The sequence below is a fragment of the Dermacentor andersoni genome, chromosome 10, assembly GCF_023375885.2.
Source record: "Dermacentor andersoni chromosome 10, qqDerAnde1_hic_scaffold, whole genome shotgun sequence".
Taxonomy (NCBI): Eukaryota; Metazoa; Arthropoda; class Arachnida; order Ixodida; family Ixodidae; genus Dermacentor; species Dermacentor andersoni.
Window position 1 is genome coordinate 63,381,645 of NC_092823.1, and position 25,257 is coordinate 63,406,901.

The 25,257-nt window shown below is 47.0% G+C and overlaps 1 protein-coding gene across 4 annotated transcripts in view; it reads left to right on the top strand.

Moving 5' to 3' along the window:
• The window catches only part of LOC126543862 (synaptotagmin-1-like), a 252,245-nt gene that overhangs the window by 158,538 nt on the left and 68,450 nt on the right, over window positions 1-25,257 (top strand). For all 4 annotated transcript variants that reach the window (XM_055062404.2, XM_055062405.2, XM_055062406.2 and 1 more), the window contains one exon: window positions 14,341-14,535. In XM_055062404.2, coding sequence (XP_054918379.2) covers window positions 14,391-14,535 — 145 coding nt within the window. In that variant the 5' untranslated portion in view covers window positions 14,341-14,390. The remainder of the gene's footprint in view (window positions 1-14,340; window positions 14,536-25,257) is intronic.

Sequence of the window (25,257 nt, forward strand, 5' to 3'; positions counted from 1 at the left end):
GGCGAAAGCGAGAGCTATGCTCGCGTAGCGCCCAATGCTTAGCGCTCACTTGCGAGGCTTCCCATTTTCCCCTCCCAATCTCTCCCAGGGGTGCTGCGGAGGCGCGAAGAGTGGATACACACTTCGAATCAGGATACATAAGGGAGTTGGAAGCAGTCGCCGTACGTTCATAGCCTGAGCGTAGCCGGCACTGCGACCGCTCCGACCGGTAGCTACAGGTGCGCCCTTAGAGCTCGTTTATGTGTGCGCGCGAGTGCGTGTTTGTTCGATGTGAAGGATCTGGGCGCTGCTGCTTCTGCTCGGCTGTGAAAATGTTTTGCAAAGTACGAAAAAAAAATGGCCAGGCTTAGCTTGGTTAAGCCAAGAATGCGTTGCATATTGCGCGCGAGTTGGGGCCCAGCTTTTCCTCCGGCTGTCGTGACGTCACGTCACGTGGTTGCGCTAAAGGTCAATGGTGGCTGCCCGGCGCGCCCAAGGCCTGAACTGATTGATTGCAATATGCAACGCATAAAACTCTAGTGTAGGGGTATGAGCCACTATGATGGCTCATACCCCCAATGGTGGCTGCCCGGCCGCGCCCAAGGGCTGAACTGAGTGATTGCAATATGCAACGCATAAAACTCTAGTGTAGGGGCATGAGCCACTATGATGGCTCCTACCCCCAATGGTTGCTGCCCGGCCGCGCCCAAGGCCTGAACTGAGTGATTGCAATATGCAACTCATAAAACTCTAGTGTAGGGGTATGAGCCACTATGATGGCTCATACCCCCAATGGTGGCTGCCCGGCCGCGCCCAAGGCCTGAACTGAGTGATTGCAATATGCAACGCATAAAACTCTAGTGTAGGGGTATGAGCCACTATGATGGCTCATACCCCCAATGGTGGCTGCCCGGCCGCGCCCAAGGCCTGAACTGAGTGATTGCAATATGCAACGCATAAAACTATAGTGTAGGGGTATGAGCCACTATGATGGCTCATACCCCCAACGGCGGCTGCCCAGCCGCGCCCAAGGGCTGAACTGAGTGATTGCAATATGCAACACATAAAAGAGGCAGCGAGCACGCTGAGATATCGGCCGGTCTGCCTTCTGCCGCGGCCTCAGCTGGCGCCGTACTCCTCGGCTAACAGCGCCATTTCGGGGTAGCCGGGCACTCACGCCGCATTTCACTTTTTAGGGTTGGGGGCGCGGCGAATGGGACGGCCGGAGCAAGACCAGCCGGCGGGCGCGAATCTCAGAGGCCATGGTGCAGTATCGACGTGCATGCAAATCTGCAACCCATGGCAGCTATGCTGCTTATCGTGAAAGAAGGCATGACGTGCAGACACGGACACAAAAGGGAACCAGACAGTACAAATGGCGACTGTCAGCTAAAGGGCTCATTGTGGCGAAAAATAAAGTAGGCACAAAGCTTATCTACGCATGCTCAGGTATGGTAGCGGCACCTATAAATGAGGCGCACGCGCGAGCCTACGCGAGAGCTAAATTTTGGGTGATTTCTTCGTTGTGCAATTTAATAGAAGGCTGGATCACGCATTCCCTTTCATTACTATAGATATGGCAGCGCTGGACGATCAGACTAGTTTGTTCATTCTTTCACCTGTATAAAACAGGGCATTCGTCGAATTTTCCTCTGCGTTTAGAATCTCTACAATGCAAAGAAAGATTATGTGGCGGTCCTCCTGTTACCGTCCTTTCATGTTTCATTAATTTCTGATTAACGAAACGGCCAGTCTGCCCTACGGAGCAGTGGCCACGGTTCAAAGCAACACTATATACCACAACAGTGCGGTAGCCCGTAAATTTGTTCTTGTGTTTTAAGAAGCAAATGTCTGTGCGCCTTTTGTGTTTTACCTGCTCATTCTTTCTCTTCACGGCGGCACAAATCTTACCTAGCTTATTGGCAGCCGTAACCACAACGTTGACACCTTATCTACGTCCTACTTTATTTAGCCTGTGCGATAACGAATGAATTAATGGAATACCAACGATTTTTTTTTTGTTATTACTTCTCTCTGCAACCATGTTCGAACTTGACGAAATGATCTACTTTTTGATGGTTCAGTGACAGTCTCTACTGCAACGCGATGATTACCTTATAATACGCGAGGATTATCTACTTCTAATAGACGCAACATGCGCAATAAAGCTAGCGATCATTTTCTGCACACACGATTTGGCGAGAGAGGACTTAAGGCATGACCTGGCGATTCCGTTTGTTTACAAGTTTGGAACGCTTGGATGAAAAGTTTAGCAAGGATTTTAGAGTTCTAGAGGAGTACTTCCAGCACACGCGGTTCTCCTGAAACGTCAAGGAAATGTCGAGAAATTATGTTGTGCTACTCCAAGGTAATTCTTTAGTAAACGTTAACCCTCCTCCATTTACTTTAATTTGCTCGCTCACTGAGGTAACAACGGATTCTGATTCATTCGTACTACAAAAAAAGAGGTAATCGTCCACGTAACGAAGATCCTTAACAGAAGGATCACCTAAGGCGTCATCTACGTATTCGTCAATCTTGAGCTATAGATCCGTAAGGACAGGGGTAACCTTGGGACCAACGTAAGCTCTTGATTTTTACACAAAACCTTGGCGTGGCGATGGTGCGCTCTTGTTTATTTGTGATAACCATGTTGTCTTGCACGATTATGACTGATTATGATCAGGTGCGCGAGAGTATATATACATACCTTTTTTGCAATAAACGCCAGTGGGAAGTTTGGGCTTGTCCTTGTCGCCTTTTTAGTGTCTTGTGTCCACTCTTGCGCTAGTCACTTCAGCATGGAATGCCAACTAGCCTGGTCTCACACCCTGCTTTACACAAAGACGCCTTCTCTACCCATCCAGCGTCGACAACAAATACAAGTAAAGAATTCCCAGAAAAGCCGCCCTTGAAGCACCACATTTGTCTAAGGAAACTGATTCCTGCAGTCGTTCAATAATACAGTCTTCGTCACAATTTAGCAACCCGTCATGAGGCAAAGAGCAATAAAGGTCTTCAATATCTGCACTAAAAGCAGCACAACCGCCGGGATTCTCCTCTGTCAAACATTGAACTAGCGCCTGTGAGATACGCATGCGAAAAGGGTATGAAGAAATCGGTGAAGTTGAGCAGTTCTACGGTAACTAGCTACAGCGGATTTCCAGGTGCTATTCGCTGAGATAACCGCTCGAAAAAGAATCTCTTGCATTGGCGTTTTGGCCGCAAAAGAAAAAAAGACAGTTATAAAGTGAGCGATCTAGCCTTCTTGACATTACGAACGATCTTATCGAGGTTATGTCTTAACAGGAGGTCTGCAGCGTCAGCAAAGTCTCACAGGACTTTCTCTCTCTCTCTCACACACTCTCACTGGCCTTAGATGCTGTGCACGCCTGCCGGCCTATAGGTGGGAGCTGTAGCTTCCTCAGCACGTAGGTGGCATACGGCGTTGGCAGCGCAGGCTAATAGGTTAGGTTAGGTTAGGACCGCTCAGCGGCGTTCGATTGGACGTTAAAGCTTTCGCATTCGCATCTCATAAGTGCTTAGGTGTCCTCAGATTATTACTGTTTCTTTTGTTTTGGGGCTCCGGCTAGAGCGATAATGTGGAAAACAATTTGCGCTATCTGCTCGCACAACCATATGGACAAAATAGTGAACTCGTAAGAAAAGCGAAGATGAAAATTTTAGGTTGAATTGAAAGTGTGTATATAACAAAAAGAAAAAAAAATTGCGAATGCAAACAGGCGAAATGACAACTTGAACTGTTGGAAATCGAATCCGCACATACCCCGTGATGCGTCTGCTGCGTTACCAATTAGGCTACCGCTGTGGCCATCCCCGCAGCCACATTCTTGGGCATTTGCATATTCACGTGCGAAAAGCATATGTAGGAGTGTTGCCAGCGCCCACTTCAAGCGTAATATTCGCCCTGCGTTTTCTCTGGTGTCATGGTCGGCTTTCTTCATACGTCACCATGTCGATCAGATATATGAGCAATATCTCCCACATCAGCTTTTCACGAGACCGTTGCTTAACCGGGAAAAAAAATTCTCCTGCAACTAGATAAAGAAAGAAAAGAATTAATGATTGAGAAAGCTGCCGGGTATATGAAAATCGCCTCAATTTTATAGCTACCACATTTGTTTTCTTTCTCTTGCTTTGCGCTTCTGTTTCGCAGGCATTTCTGACCAGCCAGGTGAAGTTGCTCTGCTGCCGCACGATATGGGCTGAACGCTGGCGTTTGAATGTAACAGGCCGCACGCGTGCGCAACTAGGACCGTCATAAGCATTAGCAAAAAAAAAAAAATTGCGTGCGCACGTATTTTAGAGACCATTCGGAAACGCGGCTACGTGATCAGCTGTGCGAAGCCATAGGCAGTGAAACATGGCCACGGGCCAGTGATTGTAAAATTAGGCTCTCCCAATGCGATAAGAGAAGGACAAATTTGTTTATTGGAGATCGACATATCTGCGGATTTGTCACAGAGTGGAGATCAGGTCCCGAAATAAATAACATAGCCCTGGGCACAAAGTGCGGCTCGCAGCTTTTCAGTGGGGAATACTCGTCCCCATACGCGCAATATCTCGTTAGCAGACGGCTGTGGCACAGTGCTAACCGCAGGAACACCAGAAGTGGGTCGATGCGGTCTGTCCAACGCCCGCAGCCACAGTCCACGCACGTCGCAAGACCCAGATCGCCCGCATAATCCCCAGGGGCGTTTGTCTATTCAAATGTGGGAAGCAGATTGGCTCCCCGTGACGAAAAAGAAAAAAAAAAAAAGAAATGTGCGCACGTTGCGAGTAGAGAGATTCGCCTCCCCTGCCATCGCCAACACGGAGGGTTTCAGCGCAGTGGCGGGGGTGGGTGGGCACGAAGATTGCATCTTACGTAACGAATAAGTTCCGTCGCCTTAGTGCGACGAAAGCCACCGCTTGCTGCTTTATGCAACGGCGCGGCGAATCCCCCGCCTCCTGCTCGCCTCTTCTCCAGACACCGACACCGTTCTCAGGTTCCCGAGCTTATCTGGGTTCTAACCCTGGCGATGCCGTTGTTATGGAAACGAGCAGGCTTGCTGCTACGCTAGGGAAGGCCTGTCTTTGAGCCCAGTGGGGACAGGTACGGTCGTTTCGACTGGGCATGTTTTTTTGCCGACTGTGACCTTTTTTGAGCCGGAGCTTCGCAGTCTGGGGCGGAGGGATTCACTTGAAAAATTCGAAGCTAGTCATGCACAAGGTGCTTTCGGGGTTCAGCAAAGTTTTTATTACCATGGCTTGTGTATTTTGATATGCACTGAATGCGATACTAGACAAGGTTCACGCATATGGGCCTGCGTAACATCGAAAACGCGGCTGGTTGGTGTTGGTCGAGTTTTTGCTTTTCAACCGACAACTACACTTAAAAATATCTTTAGTTGAACGTCATCCAATGGGATAACACCTTTTTGTTTCTTCTTTTTATTGAATCTAGACTTGGTCTGGGTAAGAGAAAATACATTTTTAATTTATATTAGCGGCAGAACACTATGTAATAAAATCTTTTGTGACAATACATAAGCTGTCGACCTGCAACACTATAGCCGTCACATCGTTCTGCACAGCTGTCTTTCGTTTAGGCGACCTGAAGCAAAGCAGTCAGGCACAACGAATCATAATAAGTCACTCTGGGCGACTTGTTCCGTTAGAAATGGTCTAAAAGCCAAAGCTTATCGAAGATATTACTGCTTCTGCTTCGCTGCATAGCACGCGTAATAGGTAGGAAAGCCGAAAATGCAGTCACCGTAAATGCGGGCACAATTGGAAGTTTCGAGCCACTTGCTGCATTAGTATCATTTCGTTTTCTTTGTGTGATATGTTTGAGTTGCTCTGTTAAGTCTTAACGTCGTTGCGTGCACGGTAAGTGCAAAATATTTTCATTTTTATGCATAAAATGTCTGTAATTACAGAAGTGCACATGTGTGTATCACCTGCTATCATTTCGAGGCGAAAGTAAAGGCTTCCTTACGTATATGCTCATGTATATATGCATATAGCCACGCTCATGTCGTTTCTGGTCTTGTCTTGTTAAACCTTAAATATGGATGGGTATGCTTCAAAAGAAATCTGTGGCTTGAAGGCTTGTTCTTTGCAAGTGCTAATTTGAACCGTTCCGAAACCTTTAACGTGGAAGTTAAGCTTTGCGCCTTCCGCACGGCAACTAGATTGTGCCAAATGATGTACATTCGTACCCTCTACGTAAAGTGTCTGCGGAGCGGAATGAACCAAGTAGAAACTAACTGCTAACTGTGTTTCTTTTACGAGATAAATTGGGGTGTCGTTAACCAATGGTGACATCTTTATTTCTCGTAATGTGAACGCGTTGAAAATGCCTCGACATGTTATTGTACACGTCCGAGGAAAAAAAGAAAGAAAAGCAGGTAACTTCGTTTTTCATACGACTCGAGCAAGGCCGAAGCCTGGAAATACACTTTACTACAGTTGAATTCTAACTGGCTGCAGCCACCCGCTCGTAGGGTGTGGCCGCTTGTTATCCTGGGGATGCTAGCGCATATTTCTTCTCGGTTAAATCCCAACAGCCCGCGTCACCAACTCAAAAAACAAAACAATGTTGGCGTGTACATAATACGGGCTGTCTCAGAAACAGGGCAGTGGGACCAGGGGCATGTGAACAAAATGCAGGCGAACGAAAATTGACATTTGAACAGTAACTGGTCTACTGTGCGCGTGCCTAAGGACGTGTGGCCTGTAAACTATCTTCGCTTGCAAGCGACAACTCTATCAGATGTCTTCTCGAGTAACGAATGGTTATGCACAGTGGCGTGTGTGGTTTTTCTTTCAGTCAGCGTTTTCTCAAATGCTCTGGGTGGGCACCACAGCAGAGAATAAATGCTTATGCAATTGCAGTTATAATGTTGATGCCTTTTCTTGCCGGTTCCCTTGTGTACAAATGTATTATTTTCAACCGCTAGTTGTTGAACAAGTTTCCGCTATTTCCCCCTAAAATGCTGGCGATCCTCCTTTGAAAGCATGGTGTTCTGGTTGCTTAGTGCTTGCGGTTGCGGGTAATCGGTTAATTGTTGCTTTTAACTCAGATGTAGGAATACTAGGCCGAAGAGAAACGCGAGTGAGCGTAATAATAAGTGGCCGCAGGAGTTGAATACACATTTTACGAACCGTGCATTGGGTGTTTTCCATAATAAGCTACCGAGGCACTGTCTTCTCGTTCACTTTCCTGGGTATTTGTGCATGTATCCAAGATTCACCTTTGGAGTGTTAGCCGTCGCTGCTCACGGCTCAGGCACTGGATGCCCAGCACCCTTAATTGCAATTGCAGGCGTCATGTAGTTTGGGAGCTGAGGAGCACGCAACCGACCAATAAGCTCTCGTATGCTACCTCACCGCTCTATAGAGCCACTCTATAATAATACGTCAGAGTACATATTTTTCTTGTACCGATCGAGTGAAAGATATGGCTGTGCCCTTGAGACGTAGTCACACATTTACTATATCTGCGAGCTATAACATTATGTGCACGAACGTCTCGCATGAAGTTGCTAACAGTCTGGACTGAGGGCGTGGCTTGCATGACAGGCTATATTCAAAGATATTTCTTGCCGCCACAGCCTCGAACAAGCAAACACAATCGCATTTCGTGTCGTATTCTTACTCCAAGGGTCGTACTTCAGCAGACATGAAGGCTGGATGACTGCTGATGGAGGCGTTTGTTGTGGCAATGTGGTTGCGGCCCTGATTTGTGTTGGTAAGGAAGGAACCAGAGTGGATCTTCGTCCTGCAGCATCGTAGGTAAATATTCCTGCAGTGATTGATGTGAGGTGAAATGTACGGTTGTTCCTCGTGCAACCGACGTGAACATCCTAGCCGATTATGAAGTGCGTAGAAGAGCGTACGTTAGACCGCAAAAAAGAACAACACGAATGTTTTGCTCAAAGATAGAACAATACGTGTTGGGCAGTTATGCGTGTTTTGGGCAGTTATGACGTAAATTCAGCCCAATTATTGTGACGTATTAGCACTGTGCTGAGTGGCGTGCAGTCTTTCTACATGACATCCCGTTGTCTTCGTGTTTCTGTTCAGTAATGTTGTCTTTAGCGTAGAAAGCAAGGCCTGTGTGCTTGTGTACAACTGGAAACCATGTTCTCACGTGTGCCTTCTATGAAAAGCAAGACGATGGACCAAACTTAGCATTTTTACACTTTCGCCATTCCGGCTTCCCGACTTCAGATTACGTTGCTAAGGAAATATTTTGCTACATTTCAGAGTCTGCATAGTAGTGTCGGCATTTCGTGTATGTATTTTCTTGTTTCTCGAATACGTTAAATGTCTGCATTAGTTGTATTTTCGCCGCAAAGTTTTGGGATCGATACCGTATCTGGGACTCAATCTCACCCTACCGAGATCTGAAAAGCGGGGTTGTAGTATTCCCTAAAAAATTAAATAATTAATTAACAAATTAATTGGTTAATTGTTTAGGTATGTAATTATTAACTAATTAATTATTGACTTTTTGCACAGCAGGCTAGTTGCTTGTGTAAAAAGTTATGTGTGCTTTGATCTGCCTGTAGAATGTCCGCATCAGGAGAAAACAGCTCATCACCCTCAAAAGATGTTTCATTGGAAGTTCAGATGATCCGAACCAATTTCTCGTGTGCTCTGGCTGTATCCAATCAAAGAACATAAATTATGAGTTTCTTTCGCGTCCATCACGGCACCAACATATGGTGCGTGCGCGATAATCAATTCTGTGGTCCGAAGGGACAAGCGCATTTCGCGCTGGGCTTCCCAGTTGTCCAGCGTTACAGCGGGAGCCGCGCCAGTATCTGACGAAGACAAAGCGAGGCCCAATGAAGCACTATGTGCCTGTGTGTGTGTGCGCGCGTGCATGCGTGCGTGCGCGCGCGCGTGTGTGTGTGCGTGTGATCTTCGCTTACTAGGCTCATAACTCCGTGTCCAGCCACACTGCTTCCTTTAGGAGATCGAAAAAGAGAAAGAGATCAGAAAAAGTGACAGCCGAAAATTGTATAACCGAGTCTTTGTTACACAACGCAACCGGCTCGTCTAGTTGCGTAACGAATGGCGTTATCAGAGCCCCACAAGCTAGCTTTGACGCCTTAGAGTGTGTAAGCCAACGTGCCGCTGATGTAACCAGGGCAAATGGATTTTTCGAAGAACGAACCTCCACCTTCTTGGCAGCATCGTGTTGCAGTTATAATACATTGAATCCGACACCTCCGCGCTCCCATAAGATGCGATGTCCGTTAGCGTTGATGCTGGTGCCACAGGAAGATCAATAACGGGGACAGGCAAAGGCAGGGATTGGCGTGTACACCGAGAGAATCTGAAAAGAACTGAATTCGCTCCCCAGGACTCCGTTTTGTGTGTGTTTGTGTGTGTGTGTGTGTTATGCTGAAAAGAGAAGCCGCCTACGCGTAGAGAACATTCATGTATTACTTGCGAATGTGGAGTGCGTCTATACGAGCCGACAATCGAAACTGAATAAAACAATGGTAGTTTCTAGTCTGCTTTGTCTGTTACGCTGCCATGGCAACTACTTTCCTCGCTTACGCATTCCCATGATTCGCTGGCACTGACGGATGCATGCAGAAAAGAACATCGTGCCTGGAATACGTACTCGGTGTGTCCTTGTGCCAGCGCAGTTTGCGTGTCGCTTCGTGCCTATGTATTCAACGATGCTGTGACAGTGCCCGCAACGACGTAACTTGCGTGTCTCAGAACAAGACCGGGTGGTTTTGCCCAGTTGGCGCGTCGTCACCGAGTTTCGTCCATCAGGCAACGCTGACGGTACGTACCGATTGTGCGCTATATACAATAGCGCAGGGCATATAGCGGGCATATAGGCCGCAATTTGACCTTATTCCCAGGTATCATTTTATTGCGATAGCAATTATAAAGGCACCCCCAGCGAACCTCCGCCGTCGTCTGCCCGGTCGCCGTGATGTTCCGTATAGACCCCAAGTTCGATAAGGTCCTATTGTTGTAGGGGCGCCGAATGCTGTAAGTTTGAGTCAAAGTGTTCGAGGGTAAGTCGAGAACGATGGTGGCTTGGTGCGCGACGTCCTCCCGTTGGCTCAGTGTAGCGCTGTCAAAACGGGGAGGGGGGGTGTCAACGCGCTAAGCCTATTTTGGCCGTTGGTGGGCGTGGCTCAGCCGGGCGCGGCTGCCAGCGCCCTATGATGATGAGTATACCTACTGCGGGTACAGTGACTAGGCTACCCGAAAAGACTGGTCGCTCCGTGTGGGCTGTGTTTTCGCGCGCCTAATGTTGAAGCTTGGGTAAGTTGAAGTTTCACAGACGCGTTGAAGCCAGTGGTAGCACGAAGTTTGCGTTTGCCGCTGCTGACGCTATTAATCACGCCAGCGTTCTAGTAGCGAGTGTCAGTGGTCATCGAGTCGAATCTGTTGATGTTTGCCTTCGCGCTCGTGACGTCATGTGTGTGATTATAATTAGTAAGCGAACGTTTACTGCAAATTATCCGGCCAATAAAACTACTGTGACCTTAATTTCTGTAGCGGTCTAATAATTTGCAATCGCAATCAGTGCTTCACCTTTGTGGCAAAACTGCGATTTTTCCATTGGGCTTTATTAGGTTTATACTTACCCAAAATACTGTCATCGCTCATGGGAAACTCTACATTTCAATACAGAAACAGTTACGTTCCGCTTTGCTGTCCTTCACTTTGTTCTCTATTCGCTTTGCATGATTTTGCTAAATATTGAGCCCCTTGTTCTCCTTCATTCCTGTAAGGGATTGCAAAGCGAGGCTTTCCACTCTAACTGCCCTGGTGATCTGGAGGCAGCATACGAGGGCGTATTGGCCAACTGCTTTCGAAGATCACGTTGCACGTGATGCCTGCCGATAAAAGAGTCTTCCTCGTCCGACACCATGGCCGTGAGCGGCGCTTGCTAACACCCCTAACGCTAGGTTTCGTACATATGCCTAAGCAACGAAGTAAGTCGACGAGGCCATAGCCGACACCCTTGCCCTCTCGGTACAGTAACATACGGTTCCTTCAAAGATACATTGCTTGGCTCCCGCAGTGAGCAAGTTGGCTTTTCTTTCACTTGCATTCCCCTTTTGCTTCATTAGTACATAAAGCCCATGGTAAATATAACTCTCGCTAAAATTATTCTACATTTTATAGAAATTTATTCGATGCTTTCCTTCGCCTTCGTAATGTGTTCACTGTGTGCGCCTGCTACTACCAATGCGGCACCTTCATTTTCCCTGATTGATCTCGCGCATAAGATGGATTCTCACAAGGCTAACGAGGATGACGTCAGTGCTTCGGTTTGCTGGTGCCCCTCAAACGTAGCAGCGGACGCCGATGTGCCGCACGTTTCGGCGAGTTATATTCCTTTCCTATTTGTTTCTCCTGTGGGGCATGTTATTTGCAGACCACATTTTTCTAAGGGAGACGTGCTAGGGCTTGCAACGGAGACAACGTCACTAGCACTTCGTCTCGGACATTATAGCTGGCACGTCGTGTCCTCCACTACCACAGTGGAAGTGTGGGCACGTTGGTACTCCGTTAGAACGACCAACGCAGCGCGAAGAGGACACAGTCGAATAAGGGCATACATAAAGCGTCTGTGTGTGCGTGTGTGTGTACATGGGCGCACTCAACGCCCATGTATCTCCCACTGGGTGTGCGCTAAAGAAACCGAGGTGGTCACAAATAATCCGGAGTCCCCAGACTACGGTGTGCCTTATAATTAGATCGTGGTTATGGCACCTAAGACTCCAGAATTTACTTTTTGTTAGTCGGCGAACGGGGGCAATTGTATTTTTAGATTAGCGCGTTTCCTTTGGCACTTCCCTCAAAACACTGATGGTAAGGTACGCGTTTGAATGTGATGAAATTCACGTGGTCATTGATGATGGTTGTAATATGTACCGGTAGCGTGCTGTTTACGAGGTTGCGTATGGCCTCTTAATTACCAGAAAGTGCGTCGATGCTGTAAGAGCCGTCATGGTGTGTGATTGCGTAGGCGATTGTCTGTCTTTTGAGCGATGCGGCTTCTGGGAGGTTGTAGTATTTATGCCCAAGGTTAGACTTAGGACCCTTCACCACTCTTTGACCTGTTTTCGTAGCTCTTTTTAATATAGCATACATATATCTGTGGCGGGAATACACGTCCGTGGTCTTCTCTTCTCGCGTTCTGCAACTTTGTATTGATGTTATTAAATTTTGGCTGCGTAGGTATTCTGGGACGGGCATCCCTTGGAGGCGGAGGTTCAGGTATTGGCGGGAGAGGCCACGTTCAATGGCAGAATGTCTCAAGAAACTTGCTTTCATGTACGGATGTTCGGAGCCGCTGCTGTTCAATTTTTGTGACGGTTGTTCGATGACATTACCCTTCTGCTTTTGTGAGAGTGTCCTGTAAGGGGAAGAGTACACTACAGGAAATGTTATGACTTCAGCTGTTATTTTTTCTTGCTTTATGCTGAATCATTGCTCGTAATTTTTCTTTCTTGTTAGTCGACTACTCACGTGAATTATTTGACCAATTGATGCGAAGCGTTTTGCAAGCCAGCGGACTGTTTGTCCTGCTTGATCTTAATAAAGTTTTAAACCTTGATGAATGGCTTCCTAGGTTAGGGGTTGTTAGTAAAGCTTAATTGAAGCGGATTTCTGGGAAGACGCACCTGTATTTAGCGTCCAGGATTCCAGAAGCAGCATTCTATCCGAAGATCGATGACACTGTTCTCGCTCCAACGGCGTCATACTTTCACTATTGTGCGCAGAATTTTTCGAAATAAACGCATTACGTAAGCCTTTACCACCTAATTCGTCGGCGTGAGCCCGCCACATGACTGATTAGAGCTGAACAATGGACTTTGTATTTGCGCGTCGGCAGCTTTGGGCCTTGCCACAGAATGCTGCTTATAATTTGCCCGAACTCTGCCTCGCGAAGCTATACAATCGATTTGTCTTTGCTATGTTGCCATGGAAATTTAGAGCCGCTGTTGTCGGCTTTCCAGCCCACGTGACCAGAGGAGTGAAAAGCACAGCGTCTCTCACCATTAGTTAAGCAGGCAGCAATTATCTAAGCAACAATTCTTTTTCATCTTTTTAACACTAAATTAGAAGGCTTAGCCCTTTGAAAAAATGAGTCAGGAGATCGAAGTACGCTGCGATGGCCTTTATTTAGGGTGAGCGCAAATACACTCTTCTTAAGTGCACTCTTGTTCCACTACTGGTTGCGGGAATACTTGATTCATACCTGTTTCGAGAGAGGATGCCCTAAACCCTGCGAAAAAAGGAGACCGGACTGGAAGGAAAGTCACTCGCAGCTGTACTGTTGTTTCTTCCAGTGTTTCCGTTTTTTTTTTCATCATTGAACTTGTTTTATGACTTTATACCACGCAAACAGCGCTCGTTCCGTTCCTGACATGCAAATCACCCTGCACGCAGTCTGCACTGTGGGCTTGTTGCCGGCGGTGTCTGCTCCAGCGTGGCTGGTGACGTGCGCTCCTGACCCGTTGTCCTTCTGTTTTCTATCTTTGCTGCTGCAGTCTGCATTGTGGGCTTGTTGCCGGTGGTGTCTCCTCCAGCGCGGCTGGTGACGTGCGCTCCTGACCCGTTGTCCTTCTGTTTTCTATCTTTGCTGCTGCAGTCTGCATTGTGGGCTTGTTGCCGGTGGTGTCTCCTCCAGCGTGGCTGGTGACGTGCGCTCCTGACCCGTTGTCCTTCTGTTTTCTATCTTTGCTGCTGCAGTCTGCATTGTGGGCTTGTTGCCGGTGGTGTCTCCTCCAGCGTGGCTGGTGACGTGCGCTCCTGACCCGTTGTCCTTCTGTTTTCTATCTTTGCTGCTGCAGTCTGCATTGTGGGCTTGTTGCCGGCGGTGTCTCCTCCAGCGTGGCTGGTGACGTGCGCTCCTGACCCGTTGTCCTTCTGTTTTCTATCTTTGCTGCTGCAGTCTCCATTGTGGGCTTGTTGCCGGTGGTGTCTCCTCCAGCGTGGCTGGTGGCGTGCGCTCCTGACCCGTTGTCCTTCTGTTTTCTATCTTTGCTGCTGCAGTCTGCATTGTGGGCTTGTTGCCGGCGGTGTCTCCTCCAGCGTGGCTGGTGACGTGCGCTCCTGACCCGTTGTCCTTCTGTTTTCTATCTTTGCTGCTGCAGTCTGCATTGTGGGCTTGTTGCCGGTGGTGTCTCCTCCAGCGTGGCTGGTGACGTGCGCTCCTGACCCGTTGTCCTTCTGTTTTCTATCTTTGCTGCTGCAGTCTGCATTGTGGGCTTGTTGCCGGCGGTGTCTCCTCCAGCGCGGCTGGTGACGTGCGCTCCTGACCCGTTGTCCTTCTGTTTTCTATATTTGCTGCTGCAGGTTGATCTGCGCCGTTGCACGCGCTTCCGGGGAGAACTGAAGCGGGAAGAATGCTCGAGCTCACCGACGAGGATCGACTGATCCTGGTGGCGTCGTGCGCGGGCCTCGTCACCGCCACCATCCTGGTCACGGTGTGCGTGGTGACGCCCCACTGCTGGCTCTACCGGTGCATCTGGGGACGAGAGGAAGAGAAAGGTGAGCGCAGCGAACACGGACTACTACTACTCGAAATCCCGCTTCCCACTATCGGTCTAAATTTATCAGTGCCTGTGATGCTAGCTTTTGGAGCCTCCATTATTGGTTTCAGTCGCAGAAGTGTTTGCTTGGCAATCCAAGATTGTCTCGTCGAAACCAATCGACTTCCATGTTACACTGATCGTTCTCCCTCCCCACCATAGCTTTCTTTTACTTCTTATCTAGTATTATTATTATTTTTATACCCGGTTTTATTCTGATTATATTTCTTTCTCCAAACTCAAAACGTTTACTCCAATATTCATATTGTGAACTCCGTTGTTATTATTATTATTATTATTATGCACCTAATTTAACCACCCGATTCATGGCCAATCGCCCACTGTTGCTATGTGCCATGGCCACTCAGGACAACAACAACAACAACATGGGCGTCACTGCGCTCGGACGAGCATGGTTACGAAATTGACAAATTCATAGTATTTGAGTACCCACTTGGCGAGAGCTATTCGTCGTTTAACGCACGTTCCAAGATGTGCGCTGGATCTGCGTAATCATTATTTTCACCTGCCCGGCCTTTTGTTTGGCACTGCTTACTAAACGTGTTTGCCGTGGTACGAACGCAACAGGCTCCTTACCATAGTTGCCCTCCAGCCTGGTAGGGACTATGCTACTACCAGCATGCTTTGAAGGCACTTGCAGCATAGTGAAACTTGCCGTAAGAGCGGTCTATTATGGCATCGTTACGCCCCACATGCGGTGAAGTACAAGGGGTGTAGCCTTTAAACTTGTCTCATAACGCCCATGCTAGAAAAAATTTAGGCCTGATTTCCATTTTATATTAACAATGCGTGATTAGTTAACATCACATGTAAGTTCTTAGCCTTCACGAAGCGGGCCCGCAATGGATTTTCTTTTCACTAGATGATTCGACAGCTGGCGCTTATTATGAGACAAGGTTGTGAAGAGAATCGAATATCCCCGAATTTTCTAGGAGCGTTCTTCTTATTATTTTAATATATTCTGCATTGTGTGTGAGACAGAAGAAGTATACCTTTGTTAAAAATCTCGGCATGGGTTATGACGTCATCTCCAGACGTTGTGTGTGTGTGCGTAGACAGGCATATGTTAATTCAGTTAATTTATTTTAACATGTTAGATGCAAGTTTCAATTTACCTCAGTTTTCTGCTAGATGATGCTTAGCGTCCCCTATTACTTAACTCGCGAAAATGTTCCATAAAATTGTATCTATTTTATTGAACTCACTCGTCCTGTACTTCTTAGCCGCCTCTGCGTACTTTAATAACGCAGTTGACAGAATACGTATTGTGCACGAGTGTAATAGCTCCCCTTAGAGGTATTCTGTCGCGGTTTGAGCGGAGGTCATAGCAATGAGTTCACTTAACGTGCGGCAACATAAGCAGCTTTTTTGATGCATTAAGTCTAATCGAAGTGAAGGAAGCATAGCACCTGAAACGGGGGTTGCAAAAAAGTGTTCCGTTGGTAACGACTGAATGTTTACGTTAGTGCTTGAGGTATTACCAGCGCGAGTGCTGGCTTATCTAGCCGACGGAATTTATTTTTTCACGCTGGACTTGACATTCTGGTCCAACTTGACTTGTTAAAACGCTTCCGCTTTTTTGCCATATATTGATGTACGATTACTGTGCTTTGGATTTATGCATATACGGGACGTATATTTTGTGCCACGTACTTTTGTTGCCATAGCTTTGCAAGTATGTTAGACGTGGTATTTTTACGTTTACCTAAACTGACAACCTTTATCTGAAGTTCACGTAAACCCTATAAGCTTTATAAGTTGATGGATTTGCGTTACCTTCTGCCCGGTTCGCCTGTTGTATTACATCAGTCTGACTACATCTCGCCATCTTTTCTGATAGCGCTTCGTTAACACCTTCAATACAGTCTTGGTTCTTCATGAGCGTTTGCTAAGGAGTTAAAAACTGAAGCTATCGGCAGTTGGAGTAACGCGTAGCACAATAACCGGTGGTCTGTTACAATGGCACAATGGCCAGCGTGTCACAACTTTATTGTGAGCCGCAGTTGCGCCAAGTTGTGTCGTGGGTACAATGACGTAGTACCCGCGTGCTCATGCTTAGGCAGCTGCTCGACGATGTCGAGGTGAAACTGGAAGCAGTCTTTCTTTTCTTGCGCAAGGGTAGCTTTGCGACGAGTAAAAATGATTCAACCAGAGTATCTGTTGTTGCGAAGCCAGAGGGGGACAGGAACAACTTCCACAATGCAGCCTAGAAATTGAGCACAGGCAACTAAGCCTGACCGAGTGTGTCCGGCACCCAGTTACGAAAGAGCAATACAAAGGAAAACTGAAACTATTACCTTCTACCGTAGAGAGAATAGCCACATTTTCTTTTTCGTGCGCTGTGTCGTAATCACGTGCTGGCGTTTTTTGTGCCTGTGTCATAACGGAGACAAAAAAAAAAAAAGGATTGTGCACTTTGTGTAGATGGCAGCCTCGCTACACTGCCGGCAGTGAAAAGAACTGGGATCAACTTTTGCGCTAGCAATGACGTCAGAGCTCCGACCACTAGGGTTGATTTCGCGTCTAAAGTGGAGCAAGCGCCTTGGCACCTGATACATTAGGAGAAGAAAAGAAGACGAAAAAAGGACTGCAGGGCCGAAAGAGCTCAGCGTAGGTGACAGGCGTGGGACGTGTGTGAGGGCTTCAATTAATGCCACTGCGATTGCTAGTGTCTACGCAGCTGGTAATTGACCAGTTGCGTTCATAAGATTAATCGTCCAGTCCACGGTGACCGTTGCATTAGGGCCAACGCTGTCGCCGGGTCTATTAGGAGGATGTGTTCGACGTTGGTGTCCCCTTCACCTCATCGGTATGCTCGTGGAAATGCTTGTAGTTTGTTAATAAGCCATTAATTATGGGCCTTCCTTAAGTGCCTCTCGAATTAAGAAAGAAAAGGAAAAGAAAGAAAAGGAAAGCTGCAATGCATTTTGAACACCGGTCACATTTTGACATGAGTGGGCTGTTTCTGTCTTAGCACCCACCCCCCCCCATCACATTGCCTTTCCCGTAAGCTTTGTTTTTTCTTGTTTATGTAGAATATCTTGCATCACCTTTTTTTTATAAAACAACGAGTAAAGGGGGATGACAAGAAGGTCCACAAATATATTTTATAACGGTTAACTTTCCAAATATCTAAGAGTAAGCCAGAACTGAACTTCTCAGATCATATTGGAAGCAAGCGGGCACAATATAAGGCATTGTGTACGCAAATCGATGACGGGCATCCAGAATATTAATGAAGGACGTGGGAACATATTTCATTACACAATAACACGGTGGTAGGACGACGAAAAGAGACATTTTGTAGCACATAAATCAGTAAACTGCAACTAACGACGAGGAGTGTGAGCCCGTATCTTGTGGCCAAACGGGAGATTTACATGCAAGAGGAAAAGTAAAACAGCCACGATGTCACTGCACTTCCGATATTTATCGTTATACTTTCGAGTGCCAGTGCAACAACAACAAAAACATATCCGGCTACTTGCAGCGTTGCCTAGAAGGAATACGAGTAGTGTTGTCCAGGGTGCAACAAAATTACGCGGACAGAGTGCCAACATGAGAAGAAATGTAAGGAATATGGGCTCGCATTCACACACATACAAAAAATTCTTACGCTAAGAATTTGTAGTAAGAACAAATCCCACCCGATACTGGTGCAGGAGCTGCGTGCGATTAATGAAGCTTGGTGAATTTGGCCCCTGGTTTAATTCAATAGATACTTCCTTGTTTCGTCGGAGTGTGCGATACTAGACGGTTTGTAGACGTGCGGACGAATCTGGCTTGCTTTTTTATTATTAGCATCTTTTATGCTTATTAAGCTTTCATTTTTTAATTATGGTATGGTAAAGTGTTAATAAGTGCATCATTACCTCGCATCCATTCAGCCTGTTCTTCCACCCACGCATAACATTCGTGGACCGTCCACTACCGCCATGCTACACTTGGCGTGCTCCGGTAAAATTGCATAATTTAGTTAGGATTTACGAACGGCCAGTGTTCATGTGTATGGAGTTTAGGATACTTAGGATTTGACGTGATTTAGGCAGCCAGGCTAATTTCTTTGTGTCGGGCAAATCGACAACTAAGCAATAAAATTCTAGGCGGAAGTAGTACATAGTGGATTTTTTTTTTGTAAACCGTGCTTAGATTCACTACTTAGTAGTCCAGTCCAATGTTCTCTACACGTCATTTGTGGCAATGCACAATCACTAAAAAAACATTTCTAGAAAACAAGAGTCCCACAATATATCTTTCGTGTGGTAAAACAGCACACGCATTGTGACTTTCTAGATTGTGACAGCGTTGCCTTGCTGAAAAAAAATGGCCAGGCTTAGCTTGGTTAAGCCAAGAATGCGTTGCATATTGCGCGGTCCGTGACGTCATGCGCCGGCGCAGCGCCCCTAGCGGGAGGAGCGGGAGTCAGGTGGTGGCTGCGGCCGCGCGCGACTGCGCGAGTTGGGGCCCAGCTTTTCCTCCGTGACGTCACGCGCCGGCGCAGCGCCCCTAGCGGGAGGAGCGGGAGTCAGGTGGTGGCTGCGGCCGCGCGCGACCGCGCGAGTTGGGGCCCAACTTTTCCTCCGGCTGTCGTGACGTCACGTCACGTGGTTGCGATAAAAGTCAATGGTGGCTGCCCGGCCGCGCCCAAGGGCTGAACTGAGTGATTGCAATATGCAACGCATAAAACTCTAGTGTAGGGGTATGAGCCACTATGGTGGCTCATACCTCCAATGATGGCTGCCCGGCCGCGCCCAAGGGCTGAACTGAGTGATTGCAATATGCAACGCATAAAAATCCGCATTTCGCACGTGTGGTTCTTCTGCGGAACAAGGGGCACAAAACCTTGAAAATTAAAAAGAAATATATATGGCAGGCAGTGCATGCAAACGTGGTTATGAAAAAGATGCACTCCGAAATGTAACGCCTGTCTTAAACATTAGCTCGAAGAAACCCGTGGTTCATCCGAAAGATAAATCTATATGGGACTCGTTATATACAGAATATTCGCCACATAGCAACGGAGATGACGTCATTGTAGCGGAAGTTTTTCCTTCGGTACAATGGGAGTCCCGCTTTCGTGACCGTTCGTTTGTGAAATCCTGTTCTTTTCCAGCCTCATCGGTCGTATCTACCTTGAACACTTCCGCCTAAAAAAAGTAAAAGCCGCGTACGAACTGACACAGTTGGATTGACACAGAACAGACAGCTAGCATTTGGGCCATTTTACAATACATTCTTTCCCTTGAGGGACAAAAACTGTTCGCACGATACGCCATCAAGAACGTACACGCAGACCGGGTCACCAGTTCCCTGAGCATTTTTCTTGTGTACTCTAATTCGGCAGTCCTGCCTCGAAGAGCGTTGACAACAATACGTGAAAATTGGACGCCCTAAATCAAGCTGCCGGAACAAAGTTGCACGTAATTTTTTTTGTTATAGCTTCGTCTAATCTTTCTTTCCTTCTTTTTTTTTGAAACGTTGTAAACGCCCAATAGCTGCCAATTTCGCCTTTTGTACCGATGCAGTGCGGCAACCTCCCTCGTGCGACCAAGATGTCTGACGAAGAACGCATCATAGTCATTGTCATACTATTATAAAGGCGATAAAGCCCACCTGGGTTGGTCTTTTGTTTCTGCACTCAGCGCAAAAGCTGCCCTGTCGTGTCGCGCACGCAGTAAGGAAAGGTCACCTTGAGGTCACCCGCCGTGGTTGCTTAGTGGCTATGGTGTTAGGCCGCTAAGCACGAGGTCGCGGGATCGAGTCCCAGCCACGGCGGCCGCATTTCGATGTGGGCGAAATGCGAAAACACCCGTGTACTTGGATTGAGGCGCAGGTTAAAGAACCCCGGATGGTCCAAATTTTTGGAGTCCCCTACTACGGGGTGCCTCATAATCAGGTCGTGGTTTAGGCACGTAAAACCCCAGAATTTAATTTTAATTAATTGAACGTTGAGATCACGGCGGTGATAAAAGGATATGTGAAAGTGCGAAGAAACCAAGGCTCTGCAACATGTATAGAGGCTGCAACTTTCCCCCTGAGCATTGAAGCCCTAGCCAAATGCCGGGTGCCACAGCTTCAACGCCGCAGCGTTAAGAACCCCGTGTCGCAAACAATCCGACGTCCAGCGTCGGACGTCGTGCCGGCGAAAAAATTTCGATCTACGCATCCCCAATCACGCATGCCCTTCATGTGGTGCAAGGTAGTTACATTGAACTAAATGAAGTTTTTAGGGTAAAATACGTAAAAAAATCGCACAGTACGACCTACACCAACCTACAGCGATGATTGCGCCGGATTGTAATTTGAATTTAAGAGAAAACATAATTCTGTTACGCGAAAATAAAAAAAAAAACTTTTTCCACTGTTTCTACCAATTCGTGGAGTGGCCATGGCCTCCCAGGTTAGCGCGCGCAAATCGTAAAGGCCATAAAGCGTCGCGCCCGGTTTCCTGCGAAACGTCGAGATGTCGCTCGCCGCGGCCGCATCGCGGCCCACTCAAAAGGGCGCGTTTCTACGTGAAAGTTCGCCTTTGTGCATAGCGCTCGCCGCCAGCGTTTCCCGGTAAACACGGTTACATAAGCTACAGTTGCCGGGAAGCGTGAATAGCAGCCAGGAATCTTCGAACGCTATAGGCTTCCTCTCCTAAAGGCGAAGCTTAAGCGTCCTCCAATTTTTTTAACGCTTTCTTTAATGCGCAACTTAACGGTCCCCGACAATAACCACAACGCGAGCGTGCTACAGGTAGGAGAGGCTCACGTTTCGCGCTTTGTGTTTCGACCTTGGTTTACGTTTCAGTTATGCCATGTATATAGCTAATGCGAGCCAAGCTGTTTAAACATAAGTGGCCAGTAGACACGACGACAGGACCAACGGAGTTCTTTTAAAGATTGCCTTCTGCGCTCTGGCGAATTCTTCCGCCATCATGGATTAGCTAGCTGGTCAAAACTATTCGCCTAATTTTATAAACACTCGCACGAGTGCGTTACCCTGAATGTCAAATTGCGCATCGCCTTTGAAAACATCGCACTGAACAGTTTTCCCATCAGGGCACGTTTTCCCTAGTTCCCTAACTTTCCCTAGTCTAGAGCGGCTACGTGCGCGTCTGGCGCGCCCGAAATCAGTGCCCCCAAAAGGAGTTTCAAAGCATCAAAGCTACTCAACGGTTGACTTGGTGGCCTCGTAAAAGTGACAAGGCGATGACGTAGCTGTTGGCTGCTGCTGGTCATGGCTGCTGCTGTGGCAGCGCTAAAGTGTTGACGAAGAGCAAAATACGATCAAAGCAAGGCAAAGTGAAAAAAGATGAGTAACATCAGTTGCCTGTTATTAGCAGCGGCCGACTGCTACGCCATCGCCTTACTATTTTTCTCGCGGTCACCGAGTCAGCCGTTAAGTAGCGTTGACTCTTTGAAACCCCTTTTGAGAGCACTACAGCGGGGTGCGCGATACAGGCGTGCCCGCCTTCAATGCGCATTCTCCTTTCACGTTTCGCGCCACTACTTTAAACGCGGGAAGTAAATAACGCGGGAAAAGGTAGCGAATTGGAAACTTTTGAATACGATGATATTCTCGAGTGCGACTCCCAATCGGACGTTCGAACTTACGCAAATATGCATGCATATGTAAAGTTAGGCAGTTATTACCAATTAACTAATCAGTGATAGGAGAACGATTTGCCAGTGCGCGGGAAGTGATTGCTAATAGAACACCGTCGCTCCCACCATCGTATCTCGTAGTCATTCCTTCATAACCAACTTTGTCCGTGTTCTCTGGAAGACATGGTATACCAGCGAACGAAGTGAAGGAAATTAAGCAGCGTTGGCGGTAGGCTACTGCATTTGCGTACGCTTCGCCTACCTGCTTTGTTCACTGCCATGTTTTGTGCTCTGAAGTGAAACTTAAAGATAATCTCAGAGGGGGAGGCTTCATATCAGGAGCTCCTATCGAAATGCATGGGAATGGGGAAGTACTCTTGCTCGGTAGCCGCTAAGTTAATTGTGCTGAGGTGTTGCGTTTATAAATAAAATTTTAAAAATCTACTGACTACAACTTTTTAAGAACTTTCATGAATACCGTTAATGCTAAACAACAATTCCTGAGGTGGAATTGCGTAGTTAATCATAAGACGAAACATCGCAATTTTGTAAACTAAACTTACTGAGAGTTCTAAACCACAAAAATAAAATGGTGTAATATAAACAATTCTTCAATATACGACTTATTTTTGAGCAGTAGTTTTGCAAAGACCTCGTAAGCATTGCAAACATTGCACGCGAACTAGAAGTTTAGATGTCATGTTTTTCCGGCCGAGGTGCTCTTACATATGCAGTTTTCGAGAGTGAAATTTTGTTTTGCTGCACAGTTACGGACTCGCTAGCATTGTGCTTAAGCTTTGTTTAGGCTTCCATGTTATTAGCAATTCTTGAAAAAAGAAAACCGTTGTACTTTCAGTGGGCGATTCCTCCATCTTCTCAATTCGCGACCTTTCGGTGATTCTCCCATATTTATTTTATGTGCTCTATGTGAGAAAGTGTGCTTGTTCCCAATGCACTGGCGCTTTACTACTGGCTCTTGCCTTTCTATTGCCTAATTAGTTTGCATGTTCTACACCCTGTCTCAGCTCTCCGACGTTACCCAGACATTGGCTTGAAATTCTGCCCGATGATAATTCCACCACACTTTTATCTCTCTCACCATGGAATAGAATAAACTTATTGCATAATGCATTGCACCAATATGGCATGAAATTAGTATTTCGTCTCGAATAGGGGAGGGAGGAGGAGGAGGAAAGAGTAAAGTAGAAGGCAGGGAGGTTAACCAGAATAACGTCCGGTTGGCTACCCTACACCGGGGGAATGGGAAAGGGGAAAACAAAGATCACAGGGAGAGAGAGGAGGGAGGAGGAGGAGGAAAGAGTAATGTAGAAGGCAGGGAGGTTAACCAGAATAACGTCCGGTTGGCTACCCTACACCGGGGGAATGGGAAAGGGGAAAACAAAGATCACAGGGAGAGAGAGGAGGGAGGAGGAGGAGGAAAGAGTAAAGTAGAAGGCAGGGAGGTTAACCAGAATAACGTCCGGTTGGCTACCCTACACCGGGGGAATGGGAAAGGGGAAAACAAAGATCACAGGGAGAGAGAGGAGGGAGGAGGAGGAGGAAAGAGTAAAGTAGAAGGCAGGGAGGTTAACCAGAATAACGTCCGGTTGGCTACCCTACACCGGGGGAATGGGAAAGGGGAAAACAAAGATCACAGGGAGAGAGAGGAGGGAAGGAAAGAAGGAAATTGCGGCGAGTTCGTTGACGCGTGTGGTCTCACAGAAATCGCGTTAATAGTCACAGATGGTCGCACAAACCCGTCGTCCTTAAGAAACACAAAAGCGCCTTCACCGATAGTGCGGAAAACGGTCTGAATGCTGTTTGGCTTCCGTACCGTCGTTCAGAAGTTCCCTACCACGTGGACAACGTAACTTATATTGCTTTTTTTTTCTGTGTTCCGACTTCTGCGTAGTCTGAATATTCATGTTTTCATGTATTCACGTTGTCTACGTACAACGTAGTCCAGTGATGAAATACAACACATGTTGCGCCCGTGTACCCCTGTACTTAGATTTAGGTGCACGTTAAAGAACTCCAGGTAGTCAAAGTTAATCCAGAGTCCCCCACTACGCCGTGCCTCACAGTCAGATCGTCGTTATCGCTTTCTTTGTTTTATGTACCATACGTGGATAAATAGAGGAAACGTTATTCAGAAATCAAGCGATTCTTTTCGAGCATCTGTTACCAAGAAAATTCTGGGACCAACTTTGTTGTAGCGAAATGTCTTGAAGCTAACAGTGGTGATGGAGATGAGTCATCGCAGTCGGGCGCCTCGTATGCTAGGTCACATGGCGAAAACTTTCGGACTTAATGCGAGGAAACCTGAACCATACGAGAAATGCGTTTATCGAGGTATGATATGCGGCCCTTTTCCAACACCTAAACTGAACAAGATACTACAAGCTTAAATCTACTAGATTTCGGGTTTTTTACACCAAAAATTTTGCGACCACAGCCCAGCGGTCTTTCGCTTTTCGAGCAGACAATGCTCTGGAACGGAAACAAAACCGAGCTCGGTGGCACATGAAACACGTGACGCACCAACGTCAAGTGCCGCTCCCCAGAGCTGTTAAATCGGGAACGCGGCCAAGATAAAAGAACGTGACAGTCCCATCGCAATTGGTTGTCGCTAAATAGCAGTTTTTTTTTCACTACTTATCTAGTCGTACGTGACTTTCATGCGCTTATCACCTAAGTTATTACAATTTTTTTTCTATGCATATATTTACTAACACCATTGATTGATACCGCAATTACTTTACCCTTATAGAAAAATATTCGCTCATTATTTTGTTGAATCACCAAATAGAACGACAGAAAGCTGAGCTAGTTGGTAAGGATTCATAATGCAAAAAAAGAGGTGAGGCGTGCAGACAGGACACAAGAGTAGAGAAGGGGACAACACGAACGCCGACTATCAACTGAAGGGAGCACTGAGGCGAAAAAAGAAAGAAGACACAAAACTCATCTGCGCAAGCTCAGGAATGGCATCACCACGTGTCAGTCGGGTACATGTGCCGGTCTACGTGAGAGATAACTGTTAAGGCACTCAATCTCCTCCTTATGTC